This window comes from Staurois parvus, unplaced genomic scaffold, assembly GCF_062004578.1.
Source record: "Staurois parvus isolate SC_StPar_1 unplaced genomic scaffold, SC_StPar_1.0 ptg000779l, whole genome shotgun sequence".
Lineage (NCBI taxonomy): Eukaryota > Metazoa > Chordata > Amphibia > Anura > Ranidae > Staurois > Staurois parvus.
The window spans coordinates 2719010-2742741 of record NW_028318575.1 but is presented as its reverse complement, the minus strand read 5'-3'; the positions used below and the strand labels follow the sequence as shown (position 1 = coordinate 2742741).

General features: G+C 43.1%; 1 protein-coding gene across 2 annotated transcripts in view; it reads right to left on the bottom strand.

The window, feature by feature from the left end:
- VWDE (von Willebrand factor D and EGF domains) overlaps positions 1 to 20601 on the bottom strand; it is a 177562-nt gene extending 156961 nt beyond the window's left edge. For both annotated transcript variants that reach the window (XM_089654581.1, XM_089654582.1), the window contains exon 1: positions 20367 to 20601. In XM_089654581.1, the coding sequence (XP_089510707.1) occupies positions 20367 to 20445 (79 nt within the window). In that variant the 5' untranslated portion in view covers positions 20446 to 20601. The remainder of the gene's footprint in view (positions 1 to 20366) is intronic.
- Positions 20602 to 23732: the final 3131 nt, after the last annotated feature.

Below are 23732 nucleotides of genomic sequence, written 5' to 3'. Positions count from 1 at the left end.
TGGTCTTGCCATGCAAGAGCACTTAATAACATATAAAGCCATTTACAACTCTGCCCGAGCTACATCACCAATCTTGTCTCCATATGTGACCCAAACCATCCTCTCTGCTCCTACCAAGACCTCCTGCTCTCTAGCTCACTTGTCTCCTCCTCCCATTATCATCTCCAGGACTTCTCCAGAGCCTCTCCCATCCTCTGACATTCCCTACTACAGTTAGTCTGGCTATCTCCTACTCTGTCCACTTTTAGGCGATCCATGGAAACTCATTTCTTCAGGGAAGCCTATCCTGCCTTCAGCTAATAACCAAATCAAAATTAGCCTGAAAAAAAACCCCGAATGCGGCCATCACATCTCATAATTGGTAGGCTGCAATATAATAAATGTTTGTTTTTAGGTTTAATACTGCTTTAAAATTGCATATTTGAAAAATATCTATAATTTTTAGTGTAAGGAGTACTTATAAGAATATTTTTTCCCCATATGATAATCCCTCTAGGCAGTACATGAAATCTGTGCAGGGAATGATGCCTCTGAGATCGCATGGCCCTCGGCAAATGCCCGTTGATGTCTTTTTTTGCTCATCGTACATTTTGCTTCAAGGCAGGTTCAGCAGTGACTTTTTGATCGTACCTAATTGACCTCGACTATAGAATTATCTGCTCATTGTCATGTCAGGAATTTCAGTAAACAAATGTCTATTAGGAGGTACATTGTAGCAGTATGAAACGCTTGGATGTTTCAGGCCATTGCAAAAAAAACACTTTAATGAAAACAATGTTCTTTCATATTGCTCAATATATAATTTACATGTAGAACCAGATAAAAAAGATGCAATGTTACAGCTTTCATTCTGTTTTAATTCCTCTACTGTAGTTTTACTCTTGTTCTGGTGACGTCTTGAAAATGGGACAACTGGACAGAAAAGTTCTAAGGAGACACAACGTGGTTAATATACTATAGACAGGTGCAGTTGCTCTAGAGCAGGCATGTCCAAAGTCCGGCCCGCGGGCCATTTACGGCCCGGGGGTCGGTTTAATACGGCCCTCCAACAGCCCTCCCTGCTCTGTGTAATGTGGCCCTCCCACGGCCCTCCCTTCTATGGCAGACAGTCTTCTGCTTGAGAGCAGAGGGCAGTGCGCATGCCTGACTGCAGCGCGTTCTCCCTGGTCTGTGTAAATGCGGCTGTCGCACGGCCCTCCCTTCTGTGGCAGAGAGTCTTCTGCTTGAGAGCAGTGCGCATACGTGACTGCGCTGCGCTGGGAGCGACAGAGGGCGGTGACGTCAGGGCCGGGCTTCCAGCGTGAAGTGTGTTTCTCTTCCCCTCCCAGCTGCTGAGCAGAGACTTCAGCTCCAGCTACCTTTTTCACCCTTCACATTAGTGCAGGTAAGTTTTTTTAAAATTTATTTTCAATACATTGTGAAAACTCAGCTGTCAGTTGATCTTAATGTTATGAAATGAAAAGTATGTCGTTTGCAATTAACTTGGCATAAAATAATTTATTTGCATTTAATTGTAATGGTTCAAAGAATGTTTGGAAAAATGTTCGGCCCTCCACTATGTTCACTTCATCCAATCTGGCCCTCTTTGAAAAAAGTTTGGACACCCCTGCTCTAGAGCTTAGTAAATAAGAAGAAGCTCTGCTGACTTCCATCATCCAATCATGTGCAAGCAAAAATGCTGTTTTTTTTATTTTCTTTGCATGTGATTGGGTATTCTTGGCAAAGGGAAGCTTTACCTCATTTACTAAGCTCTGGAGCAACTGCACTTGCAAAGTGCACAGTCTAATTGCCTTTAGTAAATCAACCCCATTGCAGACAAGTGACCAGCTGCACCCGGAGAATGGAGTTTCTGCTCTGTTGAGACAGCTGTGCGGTAGGTAATTCAGCAATCAGATTATTATTATTATACAGGATTTATATTATTATTATTATTATACAGGATTTATATTATTATTATTATACAGGATTTATATTATTATTATTATACAGGATTTATATTATTATTATTATTATTATACAGGATTTATATTATTATTATTATACAGGATTTATATTATTATTATTATTATACAGGATTTATATTATTATTATACAGGATTTATATTATTATTATTATACAGGATTTATATTATTATTATTATACAGGATTTATATTATTATTATTATACAGGATTTATATTATTATTATTATTATACAGGATTTATATTATTATTATTATACAGGATTTATATTATTATTATTATTATTATACAGGATTTATATTATTATTATTATACAGGATTTATATTATTATTATTATACAGGATTTATATTATTATTATTATACAGGATTTATATTATTATTATTATACGGGATTTATATTATTATTATTATTATACAGGATTTATATAGCGCCAACAGTTTGCAATATAAAGGGAGATAGTACAGTTACAATACAATAAAAAACAAGAGGATTAAGAGGGACCTGCTCACAAGAGCTTACAATCTAACAGGGTGGGGCATGTGGTACAAAGGGTTTCAACTGTGGGGGATGAGCTGATGGAAGTGATAAATGTTTAATTGGAGGCATGAAATGCTTCCCTGAAGAGATGAGATTTCAGGCATCGCCTAAAGGCAGCCAGAGTAGGGGATAGCTGGACAGATTGAGGTAGAGAGTTCCATAGGATGGGAGAGGCTCTGGTGAAGTTCTGGAGGTGAGCATGGGAGGAGGAGACAAGGGAGCTTGAGAGCAGGAGATCATGAGAGGCATGGAGAGGATGGCTTGGATGGCTTTGGAGACATGATTGGTTATATAGCTCAGGCAAGAGTTGTGAATGGCTTTGTATGGTGCTATAGTATCTTGGTCAATTGGAAGACAGTGGAGGGATTGGCAGAGAGGGGTGGTGGACACGGAGTGGTTTGTAAGGTAGATGATCCTGACAGCAGCATTCAAGATAGACTGAAGAGGGGATAGCCTATAGAAAGGTAGGCCTAAGAGAAGGTAATTGGAATAGTCAAATTTAGAGATAACATGGGATGAACAACATGAATTCTCAGTAGCTTCCTTGTCTTGTCTAGCTGCCAACAGTAAACAAATCAATCATTTGACTGCAGTTTGCTACTGGAACCAGAGGGATTCAGGCAGAGGACTATGTTATGTCTCAGTTTCATGTAATTTTTCTGGTACTGAACTGCATGAAGTGATCATTTTTTGCAGTATGCTCTAGTGGTGGTGTTGGGCCACTATGACTTGTTTGCAAATGTGAATTTGGTATCTTCCTCTGTTTTCCCGTCTTGTTTAGTGCTAGTTTGTTTAGTCCTAGTTAGACCCTCCCCACTTTCTTCATGTTTCCTCAGTCAGTGTTAGTTAATTTCAGATACAGGGCTTAGGAAAGTCAGGCTTCTTACTCTCCAAATGACTAGGAAAACATCCTCTGTATGCAGTTGGCTGATGTATAATTGTGTTGCATTTAACTTCTTGGTTTTAATGAAGAGTTAGAGAGGATCTTCTTGCTTTATGAAAAAACTTCAAATACTGTGAATGCTGACATTTAATAAAAGAACACTTACCTGTTCAGGGATCCAACACATTCCTCACCCAGGCCGGTGCTTCACTGGTCTTCGGGTCCCCAGCACTGGCATGTTTACTAAGGGAAGTCGACTTCTCACTGCACATGCGCAAGTAACTCTACGCTTTGTAAATGGTCCTTCAGACTTCTGTGACCTGCGACGTGTCCCAGAAGGCTGTATGCAAGAGGGGGTGGACTTCTGCTTGGATCGTCTAGGCAAGTGGGGGTGGATACCTGTCAAAACCATGTATCTACTCCCCCCCCAAAAAAAGTATCCAAAAGTAATAGAGGAGAGGTGGGGGAGGAAGCAGAAAAAAGTAAATTCTCTTTCTGGGTGAGGTTCTGCTTGCATCTGCCAATTGATGGTGCCAAGTCAGCAGGTGACCATACTGTCCAAACAGATTGGGACTAAGGAGGTAGGCCAATGCATAACGCTGCATTTGAAACAGAACAGACTGCATGTCTTCTGTTATGGATTCTAGGTGGCCATCTTGGTGAAGCCAAATATAGGCGCCATATTCCCATGAGAATTGGGTGATCATCTTGGGCACAGAGGAGCTTTAAATAGCACCCTCTGTGCCACTTTGGTATGCCTACAGTTTGGGCAGTAGATGTAGGGACATTACCCCTCTTGATAGGGACAGGCTAGGCCTATAGACAAGGACAGGTCCCTGCTGAGGAGGGAAATCACAGCCAGGAAATCCTAGAAGAGGACAGAATGAAAGGAAGAAGTTGCAGATCCCATATCCAGTGTGCTGGAACACTTGGCAATACTGCTGGGTTAGGACAGTCCCTTCTGCTGGAAAACCTTTACCCAAGGAATTTCCACTTGGAACAAGGATGTATAATGTGACTTTGTAATGGAGATGCCAATTCCATTAGATTTACTGTGCCATTATAAATGCCTATCTTCTGATAGATATCCCTTTCTAGGAGAGGGTACTATAGTCCATATAGAAAATCTGGAATAAAAGCCCAAGATGAAGGGGGATACTTTGGCCCCTGTAATGCATTGGCTACTGCTTGTCTACTCATCACCACTTTATAATTAAGAATAGAGCTTTATTCTCTTTGGATTTCTCAAATCCGTTGGCACCCATCGGGTGGACCTCACCCCCACCCCCACACTTTGCATTTCTCAGAGGGGTCACAGTCATACTCACAACATTTTATCTTGTCCATTATTTCCTGAAAGCTAAATTTGAGACCAGTGGCAATGTAATATGGTTGTTTGAACCCCTGTAACTGTCACTTTTTCTGGACAGAAAGGAAGAAAAATATAAACAAAGATGTGTGAGCTATAAAAAGGATTCCATTTACTTAATACAATTTTAAAGCTGGGTAGTACAGTGGCTAAGTGGTTAGCACTTCCACCTAACAGCACTAGGATTGTTAGTTTTAATCCCAACCACGACACTACCTGCCTGGAGTTTGCATTTTCTGCCTGGGTGGATGTACCCCAGTTTCCTCCCACACTCCAAAGACATGCTGGTAGGTTAATTGGCTCCTTTCTAAATTGTCCCTAGTATGTGTATGTGAGAGTGTATATGAGAGTTAGGAACCTGAGATTGTAAGTTCTTTGAGAGCAGGGACTAATGTGAATGTATAATAGACTATATTGCTAAAAGTATTGGTCGGCCTGCCTTTCCACGCACATGAACTTTAATGGCATCCCAGTCTTAGTCCGTAGGGTTCAATATTGCGTTGGCCCCGCCCTTTGCAGCTATAACAGCTTCAACTCTTCTGGGAAGGCTGTCCACAAGGTTTAGGAGGGTGTCTATGGGAAGGTTTGACCATTCTTCCAGAAGCGCACTTGTGAGGTCAGGTTATTTGGTTGTTGTCGGACGAGAAGGCCTGGCTCGCAGTCTCCGCTCTAATTCATCCCAAAGTGTTCTATCAGGTTGAGGTCAGGACTCTGTGGAGGCCAGTCAAGTTCCCTGCACGCAAGTTTGCATTGCACTTGGTGATGTAAGGTTTGGATGCAGCTGCTCGGCCATGGAAACCCATTCCATGAAGCTCTCTACGCACTGTTGTTGTGTTAATCTGAAGACCACACCAAGTTTGGAGGTCTTTAGCTATTGACTCTGCAGACAGTTGGAGACTTTTGTGCACTGTGTGCTTCAGCATGCGCTGACCCCGCTCAGTCATGTGACGTGGCCTACCACTTGGTGGCTGAGTTGCTGTTGTTCCCAGTTGCTTCCACTTTGTTATAATACCACTAACAGTTGAGTGTGGAATATTTAGTAGCCAGGAAATGTCACGGATGGACTTATTGCACAGGTGGCAACCTATCACGGGACCACGCTTGGAGTGACTGAGCTCCTGAGAGCGACCCATTCTTTCACAAATGTTTGTAGAAGCAGTCTGCATGCCTAGGTGCTTGTTTTTACACACCTGTGGCCATGGAAGTGATTAGAACACCTGAATCCAATGATTTGGAGGGGTGTCCCAATACTTTTGGCAATATAGTGTATGTAAAGCGCTGTGTAAATTGATAGCACTATATAAGAACCTTTAATAAATAAATATTACTCCACACAGTTATCAGAATACAATAATTTTCACTATAGTAGGCACTAGTTATAGTTTTGTGTGTCATGATAAACACAATGTAGCGGGATTATCTCTCACCCATTGTAATGGAATGATGTTTATATGATAAGTTAGAAGTGACATTATATTTCATTAGCAAGCCAAGACTAAGCTCTTTATAGATGGGACGCTTCCTTTTATGTTTGTAAGGACATTCATCGTGTTCCTCAGAACCTCAAGACAGTCTACCGGAGTTTACATGACAAGTTACAACACCCAGAAAGACTTCAAAGGGTCAGAAAAAGCCTGATAACAGGCCATGTGTGCTATTATTATTATTAAGGGTAGACAGGCTGTGTAATGTATGCATTCTAGAATAAACATACTTTGCCGAGTACAGACAGCTTGCTTACATATCCAACATGCATCAAGGTCTACAGCCAGTAGCCTTTTCAACAACCCTTTCTTCAACATTGCCTACTCACAATATTGTGTGAGCAAGAAGTACCTCTATCTGACCATGAATTAAAATTGCTGCTCCTGGACCAGGGGCGGACTGACAACTCATGGGGCCCCCGGGCAATAGGGGATCATGGGGCCGCTGTGTCCTTGCCCAAACTCAAAAAAGCCTATGAAAAAGGTACCAGGGGCATCTCATGGGGCCCCTACTGACCCCGGGGCCTCAGGCAGTGCTCTAGTTTCCAAATGGTCAGTCCGCCCCTGTCCTGGACTCCATCATGTGACTTGAAGGCTAGCAATGTCAAAAGTCACAGTATTGGGTGCATTGTGAGTGCTTCACATCCTTAGTCTCTGTGAAGGTTCTCATTTATCCAAGTCATGGAATAGCTAGTAGTGCTACCCCTGCAGGAACTGCTTGTAAGTTTGGGCCCTCTGCTCTCCCTAGCCTTAGGCAAGCCCTCACACTCGCTGACAAAGATTGCAAACACTACCCTTTCAAAATCATAAATACAACAAAGCAGGTTGGTACATCAATATCAATGCACACAAGCACAACAAAAGCAGTACAATGCATCCAACAGAGGTACAGGGGTTGGACAAAATTATGGAAACACCAGGTAAAAGAACGAAATTGTAACCTGATGTGGTGTTGGACCGGTTTTGACATCTAAGACAGGCTGAATTCTCTTGGGAATTGGCAAGGTCTTGAATTGTGGACAATGGAATCTGATACCACTCTTCATGCAAAAATGTTCCAGTCCTCACAGAGATGCCAAAGGCAGATAACAAGCCTGAACCTCCAAATTTGACAATAGTTGCTCTATAATATTGAGGTCTGGAGACTGCAGCACCCAGGGAATTTGTGAAGATTCCACGATTTGACACCAGCTGTGTGAATCAGAGCATTATCATCTTGGTAAATGGCGCTGTCTACGGCAAGCAATGTCTGCACCATGGGGTGCACATGGCCAGGCAAAATTTGTATATAGTCGCTGGCAGTGATGATGATGGGACCTGCAGAATACCAGGATATGGCTGTCAAAACCATAATTGCACTACCACCATGCTTTACCATTGGCACAAGACAGTCCTGGTCATAAGCTTGGGACAGTGTTTGCCATATGCAAACACAGCCGGTGGTTGGGAACAGTGTGAAGCTCGATTCATCAGACCATATTACAGTCTTCCTTTAATAGACAGTCCATGATTTATGAGTGTTGTACCACTCTTTCCTCTTCTGAGCATTAATATCTGTCACTAGTGGTTCGGTAATTGCAGTTCGCCCGTGTTTTGCCTCCACACGATTTTTGTGGACATGGGCTTTGGAAGACTGAGATTGAGGTCTGCAGTCACTTTTGCAGAAGTTGTTTTCCTATTCTGGGTCACAATCCTACATAATGTCCTTCTGTCTCTTTTGGCCAGTTGACCATGTCGACTATACTAATGCTTATCAGGCAACGGTTTCCCAGAAACTGTAAATGCTGTCATAACCTTCGATACTGTACCTCGTGACATGGCTAATAAATTGTCATGTTCAGTCACAGAGGCACCAGCTAAATGGGCAACAACCTGTTAGCTAGGTGTCTCATCACACAGAGGAAGCAAAAGAATGTTACATCACTTCTGCTTTCAACCTGAAACATGTCGTCACTTTCACCCCTCAAATGACGAACGAGGATAATTAAGAAAGGTAACAGGCTAAGTCAAGTGAAAGCTTTCAAACAAAAGGGCTAGGCTTAGACTTTTAAACCTGAACTAAATAATAGCAACCCAGTTAGGCCCTCAGAAGTGTAGTGACTTGGACAGTCTTTATGATGAGCATCCACTGGCAACGTTGGGGCCCTTTAGAAGGTTGGCTCGCAAAAAGGTGAAGAGGACTCAAGGGTATGGCATTCAACAGCAGTCTGGTATAAAGTTAATGTATGTAACAAGTGCAGCGCTCGTAACCAATATATATACACCCAGTTCCTTAGAGTGAATGGATAAAATACAAAGTGAAAAAATAAAGGATAAGAAGTAGTCCCATAGATATAAGTAAATATGGATAATTGAGGTGACTTCGTTGTCCGGATAGAGGTGATAATGAAATGCGCACTCACCGGACGCGCATATTAAATGCGCCTTGTATGTAATTATCCTGATGCCAGGTGGTAGGAGGTCTTCCTTCTATCGGATCCGAGATGAGTTGTCCTTCTCACTAAGATACACCTGTATGGTCCTAGTGGGTGCTGTCACTCCGAATGGCCTGGGTGGTAGGTGGTGATCCGTCCTAGTAGTGGGTCTGCAGGCTAGAACACTCCCCCAGGGGGCAACAAGGACACTCCCATAGTGTAGTAGGTTAAACAAAGACTTTTATTCAAAAAGGTGCATCATATAAAATGTGTACAACGTTGCAGACAGTAGTCTGTAAGAGGACTGACCAGCTGGTAGTAAACAATGGCCGCCGGAGCTCCACGTTGCTCCGGCGGCGTGACGTCACGGCGTGGTGTGGCTCCTCCTTGGTATAAAGTTAGTCTCAATAGGTATGTAGACTCCTTAGTGCAGCAACTCAGAAGTGAGGCAAGTTCAAAGGGTAGTTTGGGGGGGGGGGGTATAAAGATCAGGATATTATGCAACAAGGGGGAGCAGATGGAAAGTAAAGTAAAGCCAGCGTTCTGGGAATAGGAATGATTTTAGGCTCTGTATTTGACTTTAAGGGCTGCTACTTACTGATGAATGAAGCAGCAAGTGTGGTAGAATTCTTGTAGCAAAAAGGGGAAATGGAGATATGGCTCTTTGTCAAGTCTAGACTGAAGGAAGGGTTAACAAATAGTTATAGTTGTAAAGCTAGTCACAGATCCTTTGACCAAACTCCTCTGCAGTAATCTTCTAATAGCAGCAAGTGGGTCTTGTAGTGGTGGTGGTGGTGGGGGGCCTTAAGCAGCAGCACAACAGGTAGCAGCAGATGCATCGGTGACCTGGACAGAGATTCTAAATAGCAGATGCCCACATTCAAATCAGCCTCCTTGTTCCAGTGTCCAGCACAGTAGTCCGATCTCTCTCTGGCACAACACAACTTGGCACAGCTCAGTTCAGTACGGCACCGCTTGACACAGCATGGCTCAGCACCGCTTGACACAGCAGGGCTCTCTCACTCCTACATTTTTGGTGCACTTGCCCCAACTGCCTGGCTCCTTCCTGAGATTTTACTGTATATGGTCCCTCCTGCCCCAGGTGTTCATGGGACTTTTAGTTGCTGCTCATGCATGGCTAGATTAGAATCCTTCTTCATGACTACACCTCCCATCCTGTTCTTGGATGATTAATATCTACACATTTCATTGTGATTCAAGTAAAGTGCTGGGGCTTCCTAAGTAGATACTGTATATTGTGTAACGTGCTGAGCTGCATGTCCTCTACATGCACAGCCTCATTGTAAGGCAGCACCTGTACTCCTAAACCCACCCCTGTCCAGCAAAAGTTGGTACCTTAGATCCACTGACGTGCAGCTAAGGGCATGGAAACCTCCCTTAGGCAGTATGACAGGGTCATTCCCCAGGGGGCCCCAGCCTTGTATACCCAAGACCAACAGTAGTCTGTTTCCTCCCTTGCGCAGGCTTTATGGCAATGAACCCCAATAGCAACCTCAGCTTGCACAAGTCCCATTTCTTTGAAGCTAGGAGAATGAAGTGTCCATACAACGGCCACCTTTTAACTCTTTTACTGGAACACAGTTGATGACATATTTACAAGTTTTCAGAAGCTAGATCCTCAAAGATCGCTCCTTAGTCCTTCCACTGCTTCCCATGAGCACAGTGCCTAAGTGGTTAGTGCTTCCACCTAGTAGTACTACCTGCATGGAGTTTGCATGTTCTCCCTGTGACTGAGTGGGTTTCCTCTGGGTACTCCAGTTTCCTCCCACACTCCAAAGACATGCTGGTAGGTTAATTGGCTCCTGTCTGAATTGGCCCTAGTATGGGTATGTATGAATGTGAGATAGAGACCTTAGATTGCACGCTCTTTGAGGGTTAGGGACTGATGTGAATGTATAATGAATATGTAAAGATCTGCATAAATTGATGCCATTATATAAGTACCTGTACTAAATAAATTAACCAACCACCAGTGGACTCCTGCTAGACTATTTATACAGAGCTCTCTGCCCAGGATGCAGGGCTGGCACTATCTCACCCTTTATGGTAAATCCCACTCTGAGGACCTCTAGAAGTTACCTAGGCACTTACTGTACACTACCTATTCTACGCCACAGGGTTCCCAACCCTAGCTATGGGGACATCTGGTTGCCAATATGGGGAACTACACCAGACACATCTTTAGGCCGGAGCAATTTACCCTCCGCTCTGTAGCTGGTGCTGTGTTGCTGACCACTATATAGAGGTAGTAGAGAATGAGAGGAACATTGTTAATCAGAGATGAAAAAATCAACAGCCTGGTTGTACTAAAGTTGATCATTGGGTCAACTTCAGTACAACCAGCATGCCCATAGATGGATTAAAATTCGTCCAGTTCCTGCTAAACCAGCCAAATTTTTATCTGTCCATGGCAGGGGCGGACTGACAACTCATGGGGCCCCCGGGCAATAGGGGATCATGGGGCCCCTGTGTCCTTGCCCAAACTCAAAAAAGCCTATGAAAAAGGTACCAGGGGCATCTCATGGGGTCCCCTACTGACCCCGGGCCCTCGGGCAGTGCCCGAGTTTCCAAATGGTCAGGCCGCCCCTGGTCCATGGCCAACCTAAGACAGAACAAACAGGCAGCCAGTGAAGTCTAAGAAAGCCTGAACCACCATGCTGCTTTTTTATCCCAGGTCAGTGTTTCCCTTGATAAGGAATGAGGCACCATGCTAAGGAATGCTGTACAGAATTTGTTCCTTATGATCCTCTCTCTCTACGTAAACTACCTAGAGACTTCAGAAAATGGCTACGCATGATGGATATAATGGACACGCATTTTGATCCTAAGGTGACCAAAAATCCAAGAACATCCTACTGACTACACTCACTTTTAACCGCACCCACAAAAGCATGCCCCTTCACATTTCAATCACTGTTTTAACAATATTAACAATACTCATAAAGGTAATCTGTCTGTTTAAAGTTAAAACAGTGTGACAATATGTGAGCATGACTAGAATTTAGAAATTTAATACAATTTCCTCCCTCCTACTCATGCTTGATGGATCATGGAGCACTCATCCTGGGAAACAATCCTTAAATCAATATTTATCTGGGGAGAGCCTTCTGAAATCAGGGACTGTCCCTGGGAATTAGGGACGTCTGTTCACCATAGTTTGTCCTAAAGAGTAGGAAGGAGAATATGTAAGGGATAAGAGCCAAAGTGTTTTGGTAATTTGAAACTCCGTCATCAGGGCTTGGATACTGGCAGTGGTTCAAATGATACTGGACAACAGTTGCTACCTCTGCCAGCATCCTAGTCCTGATGAAGGGAGGATTTTGAACCTCTAAAGCATGTTGGATTTTGACCTCTTGTCCTGAAAAAAAAACTTTTCTAGAGTTATTCAAGTTGCAGTTCTCTCATCCTTTGCATACTCTCCAGACCATTTCAGGGGCCAACAGAAGGACCCTGGTTGCCTGGATTCTAACTCTAATTTTCACTTATCCTAGGGTCCGGGACTCCATCATCATTTTTATTTAAAGAGAAGGGAGGGGAGAGCACCCAACCTGGCCAATCACTTTATACCCGGGATAAGTTTGACCAGTGTTCAACAGGGAGCACCGACCTTCAGTTTGCCAAACGACAATGTCCTGTGTACATCGGGAGCTGTGCAACTGGTGCCATTCTGACCACATGCGTTACCATGTCTGCTACTTCATCATGGACAGCAAGTTAGAACAAGGAGCAAATGTGAAATTCTGTTGAGCAAATCTGCCACAGAGAGATGTTTGACATGATTCGTCAAGTATACGGCGATGCTGCCATGAGTCATTCGGGGTTTTGAGTGGCACACGCATTTCAAGAGCGTTAGAACATCACTGGAAGACGATGAGAGTTCAAGAAGACCTTCAACAAACTCAACCCCCGAAAATACCCTTTTCCCGAAGATGAAGTTCCAGTTGAAAGGTTGCCATTTTGACAACATTGTGGAGAATCATCAATTTGCCCAGTTTCAGGCAGAACTTCACATTTGCTGTTTGTTCTAACTTGCAGTCCATGATGAAATAGCAGACGTGGTAACACACGTGGTCAGAATAGCACCAGTTGCACAACTCCCGAGGTGCACAGGACGATGTCTTTTGGCACACTGACTTATGAAGGTCAATGCTCCCTGTGACTGTGGGGTTTATTTACTAAAGGCAAATAGACTGTGCACTTTGCAAAGTACACTTGCTCCAGAGCTTAGTAAATGGGGTAAAGCTCCGCTTTACAAAGAATACCCAATCATGTGCAAGGAAATTTAAGAAAACAGCATTTTTGCTTGTACATGATTGGATGATGGAGGTCAGCAGAGATTCTACTCATTTACTAAGCTCTGGAGCAACTGCAGTGGATGGCCCATTTGCCTGTATTAAATCAACCCCTATGCGTGCAGCCTTGCGCTGCCATCTGTTGGCGTGTTACAAAACTAGTCTTGAAACTTTGAAACCTTTGAGGGAATGCTGCTTTCCTGGCTGTCATGTCTACCCTTTAATTACCTTAAAACAATATGCAGTAATTAGTGTAGTCAGAAGTTGGAACTCTTGATTTGCACATTTGTTACATGCCTGACTCAGGAAATATTGAAGTAATTAGTTCAGCATAGTAGCCAGCAGCCCTGGGATGGGATCATCCAGAGCCCAGGGCAAGAATGCAGAACTGCCCCCCAGTTTCCTGCTGCTAATGCATGATGTAGAATGGGTGTTCCGCCTTGCACCTATTCTCTTGCACCCAGGGGCGGACTGACAACTCATGGGGCCCCCGGGCAATAGGGGATCATGCGGCCCCTGTGTCCTTGCCCAAACTCAAAAAAGCCTATGAAAAAGGTACCAGGGTCATCTCATGGGGCCCCCTACTGACCCTGGGCCCTCGGGCAGTGCCCGAGTTTCCAATTGGTCAGTCCACCCCTGCTTGCACCGTGATCTGGCTGCCTATGGTTAGCATGGAGTGTGTACTGAACATGCGTGGCCAATCAATTGCATTCTATCAGCTAGAGGGTAGTTGCACATGCATGGTGTGTTTTATCATGGCCTGTTGGTGTGACAGCAGTAGATGTTACAGCAGACATGAAGGTGCGACCCACTGGTTGCCAGCCATTCATCCCCTCCATCACTGTGCCCAGGGCAGTGGTCCCTCCTGCCCACCCCTTTTCCCAGCCCTGGTAACCAGGCATCTTCAGAGGGAGAAATTCGGCAGTGGCAGCCAGCTTGGACCAACTGACCACTGTCTATTTTGACTTATCCTGTGACTGATCTTGCCTCAGCAGCTGTTCAGCAGGTACAAAAAGGCACATCAAATATTATTTTCAGCTTATGTTATAGTATTAGCTCAAAATATTCTACTCACTGGGAGAACAATTCAGTTTCCTTATAAATGACAGCCCCAGATTACAGTGTATGAACAGAACACAACATCTTTTATTCAAGAAAAAAGAATAAGTACGGCAAAAATATTGGATTCTTTGGGCACAGTAAGAGACCACACAATAAAACACATACAAACATTTATTGACATAAAAGAGTCATATACTCTCTATAAGACACATATTACAAACACAACCCCAAAAAGGGGCCAGAAAAAGGACATAAATAATTACAAAATGCCTCCCTTGCATACATGTTAATCACTTAGCACTTAGATACAGTAATTGCAATATGAAAAGAGGACGGTCAACGCGTTTCGCCTGTGCATTTGGCTTTTTCAGGACCGTAACTTGAATGTAAGGGAGAATAGTACTACTGCTTTAAAAAATATACAAATTAGGTATACAAACAAATACATAGAAATACATATAATAGGCAAAAAATGTTAGCTAGGTTTACGTGAAGATATGGCAGACCAGCTACAAAGTAGTCTGGGGAGCGGGCATTGGAGGCCAGAGCGCAAGGCGAACAAAAAAAGACTCAAAGGCCAAGTATAGTATGAAAAGATCCTACACTCCTCACTGGCCTGCCTCGCCGCTGGCTATCCCCGCTTCAGTCTATCCTGAATACGGCTGCCAGACTCATTCACCTTTCCAACCTCTCCGTTTCCGCCACCCCCCTCTGCCAATCCCTCCACTGGCTTCCGATTGCGCAATGGATCAAATTCAAAATCCTAACACTGACGTACAAAGCTGTCCACCATACTGCCCTGAACTACATCACCGACCTAATATCCAAGTACCGCCCAGCACGCACACTCCGCTCCTCACAAGACCTCCTTCTCTCTAGTTCCCTGGTCTCCTCCTCCCATGCCCGCTTCCAGGACTTCTCCAGGGTGTCACCCATCCTCTGGAACTCCCTGCCCCAACCCATCAGATTATCACCTACGCTCCTCTCCTTTAGGTGTACCCTGAAAACCCATCTCTTCAGGGAAACCTACCCCACCCCCTGTTAACTTGCCGACCTCCTTCACTCTTCCTATCACTCCATCCCCCACAGCTATCTCCTCCTGTGCCATCATCCCCTCCCTCCTAGATTGTAAGCTCGAAAGAGCAGGGCCCTCAATCCCCTCATGTTTTGCATTGTATTGGTATTGTTCTGTCACATGTTCTGTCCCCCTTTGTAATGTACAGCGCTGAGCAAACTATTGGCGCTTTATAAATACTGTATAATAATAATAATAATACAATGGGAAATATATAAGACACCACCAGCAGGTAACATCAGCATCCCAAAAATGTGTAAATACTAGCACAGGCGAAACGCGTTGACCGTTCTCTTTTCATATTGCAATTACTGTATCTAAATGCAAAGTTATTAACCTGTATGTAATGGAGGCGTTTTGTAATTATTTATGTCCTTTTTCTGGCCCCTTTTTGGGGTTATGTTTGTATTATGAGTCTTATAGAGAGTATATGACTCTTTTATGTCAATAAATGGTTGTGTGTATTTCATCGTCTGGTCTCTTACTGTGCCCAAAGAATCCAATATTTTTGTTGTACTTATTGTCCGGCTTTTTGTTTCGTGTTTTCATTAGGATTTGACACCAGGAAGATTTTCTGGTAATCCTTCATTTGAGGAAACCTATACCAAGAACCAACTTCAGAGGTCGACCTGCCTGCTTGGCAATGCTAGATCCCTAGCTGTCATGTTGATCCAGTGCGCTTCATTTGCAACACGTGTGCAGAATAGGAGCTTGCACTTCACTTGGATTTTTCTGCCTGCATGCTTGTTCTGAGTCAGAATCTCATTGTATAGAAGCCAGAGACAGCCAGGCACCTAGCATTTTCAGTAGGTGGTCAGATAGATATAAAAAATGTCCCTGTACAGGATTGCTTCACTACTTTCCATGAAATAAATGTTATAATGCAACTAAACAAAAATTCAAAAACACATATACCAGTGTGTATGCCAGATATAGACCTCAGGGGGCCTGGTGCACTTCAGGGGCCCCCACATACACAGATTTGGTTTACATTTTCAATGACAGTAATACATTTTCAAAATGCATGACACAATATCATTGAGGTCACGCATGCACACGCACATGCAGTCAGAAGCAGGGGCGGACTGACCATTTGGAAACACGGGCACTGCCCGAGGGCCCGGGGTCAGTAGAGGGCCCCATGAGGTGCCCCTGGTACCTTTTTCATAGGCTTTTTTGAGTTTGGGCAAGGACACAGGGGCCCCATGATCCCCTATTGCCCGGGGGCCCCATGAGTTGTCAGTCCGCCCCTGTTCAGAAGTTAACTTCCTTAAGAGTGTAAGCACGTCTGTAGCTGCCAAAATGTATTTTAAAACCACTTCAGCCACCTTGACAAACAACGTACATCATGGGGGCTTCAGTGCTCATACCAGAATGAGGGGTAATTTAACTTATGTTGTTTCTTGCAGTTCCAGAGTCATGCGCAACTTTAAAGCATGACATGTTTGGTATCTGTTTACTTGGCGCAACATCATATTTTATCAATAAAATTGGGTGTTATATTGTGTTTGTGTGCACTAAACTGCATTAACCATCTCCCGCCCGCCATATAGTAATATGATGGGCGCAAGGTGGTTCTCTTGTTCTGGGAGGATGTCATATGATGTCCTCCCATTCTCACTGCGCATGCGCGGCTCAGGGAGCGCGCAGCACGGCGATCGGTGGTGCGCTGTGTCCCTCGGACACAGAGGATCACTGATCACGGAAAGAGCCGAAGATGTCAGCTTGGTCATGTGATCAGCTGTGTCCAATCACAGCTGATCGCATGTAAATAGGGAAATGCTGGTTATCTGCATTTCTCTCCTCTCGAGCTGTCACGCTGACAGAGGAGAGGAGAGCCGGTAATCAGCTTTCCACGGAGGGGACATCTACACTGATGATCTGTGTGCCCTGATGATCAGTGTAGCCCCAGCAGTGCCACCTGTCAGTGTCCATCAGTGCCTTATGTCAGTGCTCATCAGTGCCTTGTGCCAGTGCCCATCAGTGCCACATATCAGTGCCTACCAGTGCACATCAATGCCACATATCAGTGCCCATCTGAGCTGCCTTTCAGTGTCACCCATCAATGCCAGTCAGTGCCACCTATCAATTCCAATCAGTGCCACCTATCAGTGCTACCAATCAGTGCCACCTATCAGTGCCAGTCAGTGCTGCCTATCAGTGTGCATCAGTGCCGCCTAACAGTGCCAGTCAGTGCCGCCTATCAGTACCAGTCAGTGCCGCCTATTAGTGCCAGTCAGTGCCGCCTATCAGTGCTGCCTATCAGTGCCATGTATCAGTGCTGCCTTTCAGTGCCCATCAGTGATGCCCGTCAATGCCCATCAGTGCCACCTACCAGTGCCTCCTCATCAGTGCCCATCAGTTCCACCTATCAGTGTCCATCAGTGCAGCCTATCAGTGCCCATCATTGCAGCCTCATTAGTGCACATCAGTGAAGGAGAAAAATTACTTATTTACACAATTTTAAAACAAAAACTAAGAAAAAACATTTTTTTTCAAAATTTTCTGTGGTTTTTGGTTTGTTTAAGAAAAAATAAAAATCCCAGAGGTGTTAAATACCACCAAAATAAAGCTCTATTTGTCACAAAAAAATGATAAAAATTTCATATAGGTACAGTGTTGCATGATCGCGCAATTGTCATTCAAAGTGCAACAGTGATGAAAGCTGGAAATTGGCCTGGGCAGGAAGGGGGTATACCGTATTTTTCGCCGTATAAGACGCACTTTTTCTTCCCCAAAACTGGGGGGGAAATGTCAGTGCGTCTTATGGAGCGGCCGGTCCGGTATTTTCACCGCGGCCGTGTCAGAATACCAGGCCGGCCGCTCAGCTCTGCAGCGGGACCTTACCTGTTCCTCTATCCAGCGGCGTGCTGTCTTCCCGGCTTCTGTAGTGTGGGCACTGGGCATGACAGCCGGGTGCCAAGTGCGCATGCGCAAGAAGCTGTGCTTTTTGTGAATGGTAAGGCGGCACCTGGGACACATGACAGATCCCAGAAGCCGCCGGACCAATCACAAAGCGCAAGTGCTTCTCGCTCATGCGCACTGGGCACCCGGCTGTCATGCCGAGCGCCATTACAGAAGCCGGGAAGACAGCGCGCGGCTGGATCGAGGAACAGGTAAGACCAAACAAAAACTCTGCGGAAGTAAGAGCGGGTACCTGTCAAATTCAGGTACCCGCTCCCCACCTTCCCAAAGGTCAGCAGTCATCTGTACTGTCCGCAGTCTCTGGTCATCCCTGTACTGTCCGCAGTCTCTGGTCATCCCTGTGCTGTCCGCAGTCTCTGGTCATCTCCTGTACTATGTCTGCAGTCCATTAGTTCAGAATTTCTTTTTCCTGTTTTCTGCCTCTAAAACCTAGGTGCGTCTTATGGTCAGGTGCGTTTTATACGGCGAAAAATACGGTAAGTGCCCTGTAGGCTAGTGGTTAAAGTGTATTTTTACCAAAAAATGTTGCGTTTGAAAAACCACTGCTCAAATACCGCATGACATAAAAAAAACAACACCCACCATTTTATTCTCTAGGGCCTCTGCTTTAAAAAATATATAATGTTTGGGGGTTCTAAGCAACTTTATAGCAAAATTTTACATGTAAGAGAGTAGTGTCAGAATAGGCTTGGTCTTCAAGTGGTTAAAAATGATACAATATAGCAGTCCGGAGTAAAAGATGGTAGCTGTCAAAATATTACTTCCCAAGATACATTTAATAAAAAAAGTAAAGTTTTTTATAATATTATTATTATTATTATTATTAATAATAATAATAATAATAATAATAATAAAAATAATAATAGTAAAAATAAAATATAGTATGTAATAATTATTGTATTATTTATTTATTTTGTATTATTTTATATCATTTTTAATATTGTTTTATATTATTTTTGTATATATGGGGCCCCTTCTGCCAAGGTACAATATAGCAGTCCGGAGTAAAATATGATAGCCGTCAAAATATTACTTCCCAAGATACATTTAATTAAAAAGTAATGTATTTTATACTATTAATATTTATATTATTATTAATAATAATGACAATAATAAAATATAGTATTTAATAATTATTTTATTATTTATTTATTTTGTATTATTTTATATAATTTTTAATATTGTTTTATATTATTTTTGTATATAGGGGGCCCCTTCTGCCAAGGTAAAATATAGCAGTCCGGAGTAAAATATGATAGCCGTCAAAATAATACTTCCCAAGATACATTTAATCAAAAAGTAATGCATTTTATATTATTATTATTATTAATATTATTAATAATAATAATAATAATAATAATAATAATAATAATAATGACAATAATAAAATATAGTATTTAATAATTATTTTATTATTTATTTATTTTGTATTATTTTATACTATTTTTAATATTGTTTTATATTATTTTTGTATATAGGGGGCCCCTTCTGCCAAGGTACAATATAGCAGTCCGGAGTAAAATATGATAACCATCAAAATATTACTTCCCAAGATACATTTAATAAAAAAGTAATGTATTTTATATTATTATTATTATTAATAATGACAATAGTAACATTTAGTATTTGATAATTATTTTATTATTTATTTATTTTGTATTATTTTATACCATTTTTAATATTGTTTTATATTATTTTTGTATATAGGGCGCCCCTTCTGCCAAGCTACAATATAGCAGTCCGGAGTAAAATATGATAGCAGTCAAAATATTACTTCCCAGGATACATTTAATAAAAAGGTAATGCATTTTATATTAATATTATTAATAATAATAATGACAATAATAAAATATAGTATTTAATAATTATTTTATTATTTATTTATTTTGTATTATTTTATACCATTTTTAATATTGTTTTATATTATTTTTGTATATAGGTGGCCCCTTCTGCCAAGGGGGCAGTTGCTCCTTTTGCTCCCTTATAAATCCAACACTGTCTGGCTACCATGCAGAGCTGCACCAGGTTTTGCACTCTCCAGTTTTAGTAAATTGCCCCCCGTGTGTATGAGGCAGCATTTTTATGCATGTTCAAATAAATTGCAGTTTGGGGGAGTTAATGATCAATTAGTAAATTACACTTTCAAATCTAATTCATGGTGGACTCCCTGATTCCTTCTCAACTATTTTTTCCTAAAGCCAAAAATAGTTTTTATAATCTTATAATCCAAAGTATTTTAGGAAAATGCAAAAAAAAAAAGTCAATTCCTGTGATTTACAGAAATAAAAAAAGAGTAACAATGTGAGCCATGGGTGATAGAATTGATGGTAAATGGTTACCTTGTTGACAGGCGGCTGTTTGCAGAATGATGAGTGTAATCCATAGAGCATAGCGTGTTCCAGGGAAGTTTGGTAACATTGTAGCAGAAGATCACAGGGTGGGGATGCTGATGGAGCCCCCTGCACAGCGCCCTTCACAATGTAAACGCTTTCCAATTTCTTTCCTTGACTGGTGATTCAATGCAATAGTCGCAGTTGTTGGGCTCCAATCAGAGGCAGGGGTCAGTGCTGGAGATGTCTGCGCTCCAGCAGCATTGTACAGCAGAGTACAGGGCTGTGTGTGTGTCCAGCCCTGTAATACTAGCTAGGAACGCCCCCCATCCCACCAACAGCAAGAGGAGGGGGGAATCCTGATGTATTGTGCTTCCAAATTCCCATTCAGAAAGATTTACTAATGACAGCTCATTCACACGAGCGATTGGGCTGCATCGCCTCATCTGGACGCAGCAGCACTCTGTGCCAGGGGCGGACTTACAACTCATGGGGTCCCCGGGCAATAGGGGATCATGGGGCCCCTGTGTCCTTGCCCAAACTCAAAAAAGCCTATGAAAAAGGTAACAGGGGCATCTCATGGGGCCCCCTACTGACCCCGGGCCCTCGGGCAGTGCCTGAGTTTCCAAATGGTCAGTCCGCCCCTGCTCTGTGCTATAGCTGGATTATTAGCTGTGGTCAGTTTGTATGTGGTCATGGCCGTCACTAGCACCAGGCACCCATGATGTGACTTTTGCAAGGTGCCTCGGGTCCGATGCTGCAACTGCTGGACACTAAGCCCCTGGCCGCCCTGGGTGCGACTTGGCATGCGATTTGCATGCCAGGCAACTTGCAAATCACATGCCAAATTCTATTCCGCACCCGATTGTCCGCAATGACAGCAGTCATATCGGCGCGGTTCAGGGGCGGACTGACCATTTGGAAACTCGGGCACTGCCCGAGGGCCCGGGGTCAGTAGGGGGCCCCAAGAAATGCTCCTGGTACCTTTTTCATAGGCTTTTTTGAGTTTGGGCAAGGACACAGGGGCCCCATGATCCCCTATTGCCTGGGGGCCCTATGAGTTGTCAGTCTGCCCCTGGCGCGGTTCTGACTTGGTCGGAGCCGCAACGATTTCTAAAGTAGCGCATGCTCTTCTTTTGGTGCGATTTGCATAGACATCTGTGTCAGATGTCTTGCAAATCGCACCTCAAATCGGCATGAAATCCCGATTTTGAAATCGTGCAACTTCACTGTAAGTCGAATGATTTCAAAGTCGGATCAGTGTGACTGGGGGTCAGTGCCCGGTCATACCAGTGCACAATTCAGGTGCGATTTGCAGATGAAAATTGCACCTGAAATCGCATCTAATGAATGGGAATGTCAGTGTCTTAACACGTGCGATTTGCTGAAGCGCGATTTCTAAAGTAGTTCTTGCATTACTTTTCCTGCAGTTTTGTTGCGATTTCACATACATAGAATATAATGGAAATCGCACTGCAAAGTGCAAGAAATCATTGAAAATCTTAACAGGTAGCAATAAAGTCTTCAGAAATCGCACCTGAAATCGCGCTGAAATTGCACACAAATCGTGTGATTTTAAATCTCAGCGGTGTAACCGGTGACTAAAGGTGGGAATACACGATTAGAAAATAGACCGATCGGTCATCCGACGACCAAGAGGTGTTTGTTCGTTGATTAACCAGTCTAAAAGTATCGTTCTTCGGGCAATACGTAGTGTTGACGTCTTCCGTACAAGTGGAAGTGATGCGGTGTGCGTGTGACCTTGTAGCCACGCCCCTTCCGGCCAGAACGAGCGATATACACAACAATGACCAGCAATGAGTATAATATCGTTTATTACACAACCTATATACATAAATAGTGATACATAAAATATAATCTGCACAATTCGGGTTTCATGATCTCATTCGGCCAATCTACTTTTTACATTTGGATTTTTCATTCGTGTTTACGAAGATTCCTTGGACACAAACATCCGGGTCATCTTCTGTTTCCGCTCATGCGTGATAGCGCTTCATAGATTTTTTTTGTACGACCGTCATACCACCGCATAGAAAATCGGTCGTTCGTATGCAAAACGACAACATTTCTCACTGTTATTCAACCCGATTTTTTCGTTCACAATATCATTATCGGTTAAAACATCCCGCTCATCAATGAAGAGAAAATCGTTAGATCAGCGGTTCCGCAAAATTTTTCGTACCATTTTCTTATCATGTGTATGGAGCATGAGGCTGGCCATACATTATACAATTTTCTTGAGAATTCTGCTTTAGATTTACCAAAAACCATATAATATGAGGTCAAACCAGCACATCTTTATAATGATATTTCACCAGTTTCTGGTGAGTTTTCACTTTGATGGGTTGTTGAGCACTGGATTATTCACTGGTGAAGGAAATTTTAAGATTCCATAACTTCATTGATTGAAGAACATATATGCTCTATATGGACTTTATTTAACCACATGCCGCACAGCCACTGTGTAAATACGGCGGCAGGGCGGCATGGCTGGGCAAAACCACGTTTTAAAAGACAGCCGCGGATGTCAGTCGCCGGGTCACAGCCAGTCATTACTGGCTATGTCCCGGCGATCGGCGGCAATCGCTGACAGAGAGCACAGCTGCAGTAGCTGTGCTTTCTGTCAGTTCCCTGACAGCTCCAGGACAAGCTGATCGGGACAGAAGAGTTTCTCTCTCCCGACCAGCCTGTCCCCATCCAGTACACACCCCGCCCCCTAGTAAAACACTCCCCTTACACAGTTAACCCTTTCCCTGAAAAATAAACTTAACCCCTTCGTCCCCAGTGCCATTAGTACAGTGTCAGTGTTTTTTTTTGCACTGATCACTGTATTGGTGTCACTGGGGATGTCAGTGACCCCAAGTCAGTACCCCCCAATGTCAGAATGTCCACCGCAGTCCCAACATAAGTCGCTGATCACCGCCATAAATCGCTGATCGCCGCCATTATTAGTATAAAAAAAATTAAAAATCCCAGTATCTTTCCCGCCATTTGTAAACGCTATAACTTGCACGTAATCCAATTAATTTGCACGTATTGGTTTTTTTTTCTAGCAAAGACATGTCGCAGAATGCATTTTGGCAGAAATTTATGACTAAATTTGATTTTTAAATTTTTTTTTACTGGACATGTTTTATAGCAAAAAGTCCAAAATATTGTTTTTTTTCCTCAAAATTGTCAGCCTTTCTTTTTATAGCGCAAAAAATAAAAACTGTACAGGCGATCAAATACCACCAAAAGAAAGCTCAATTTGTGGGGAAAAAAAGGATGTAAATTTCATTTATGTACCATATTGCATGACCGCGCAATTGTCCGTTAAACTAGCGCAGCGCTGTATAGCAAAAAAATGGCGTA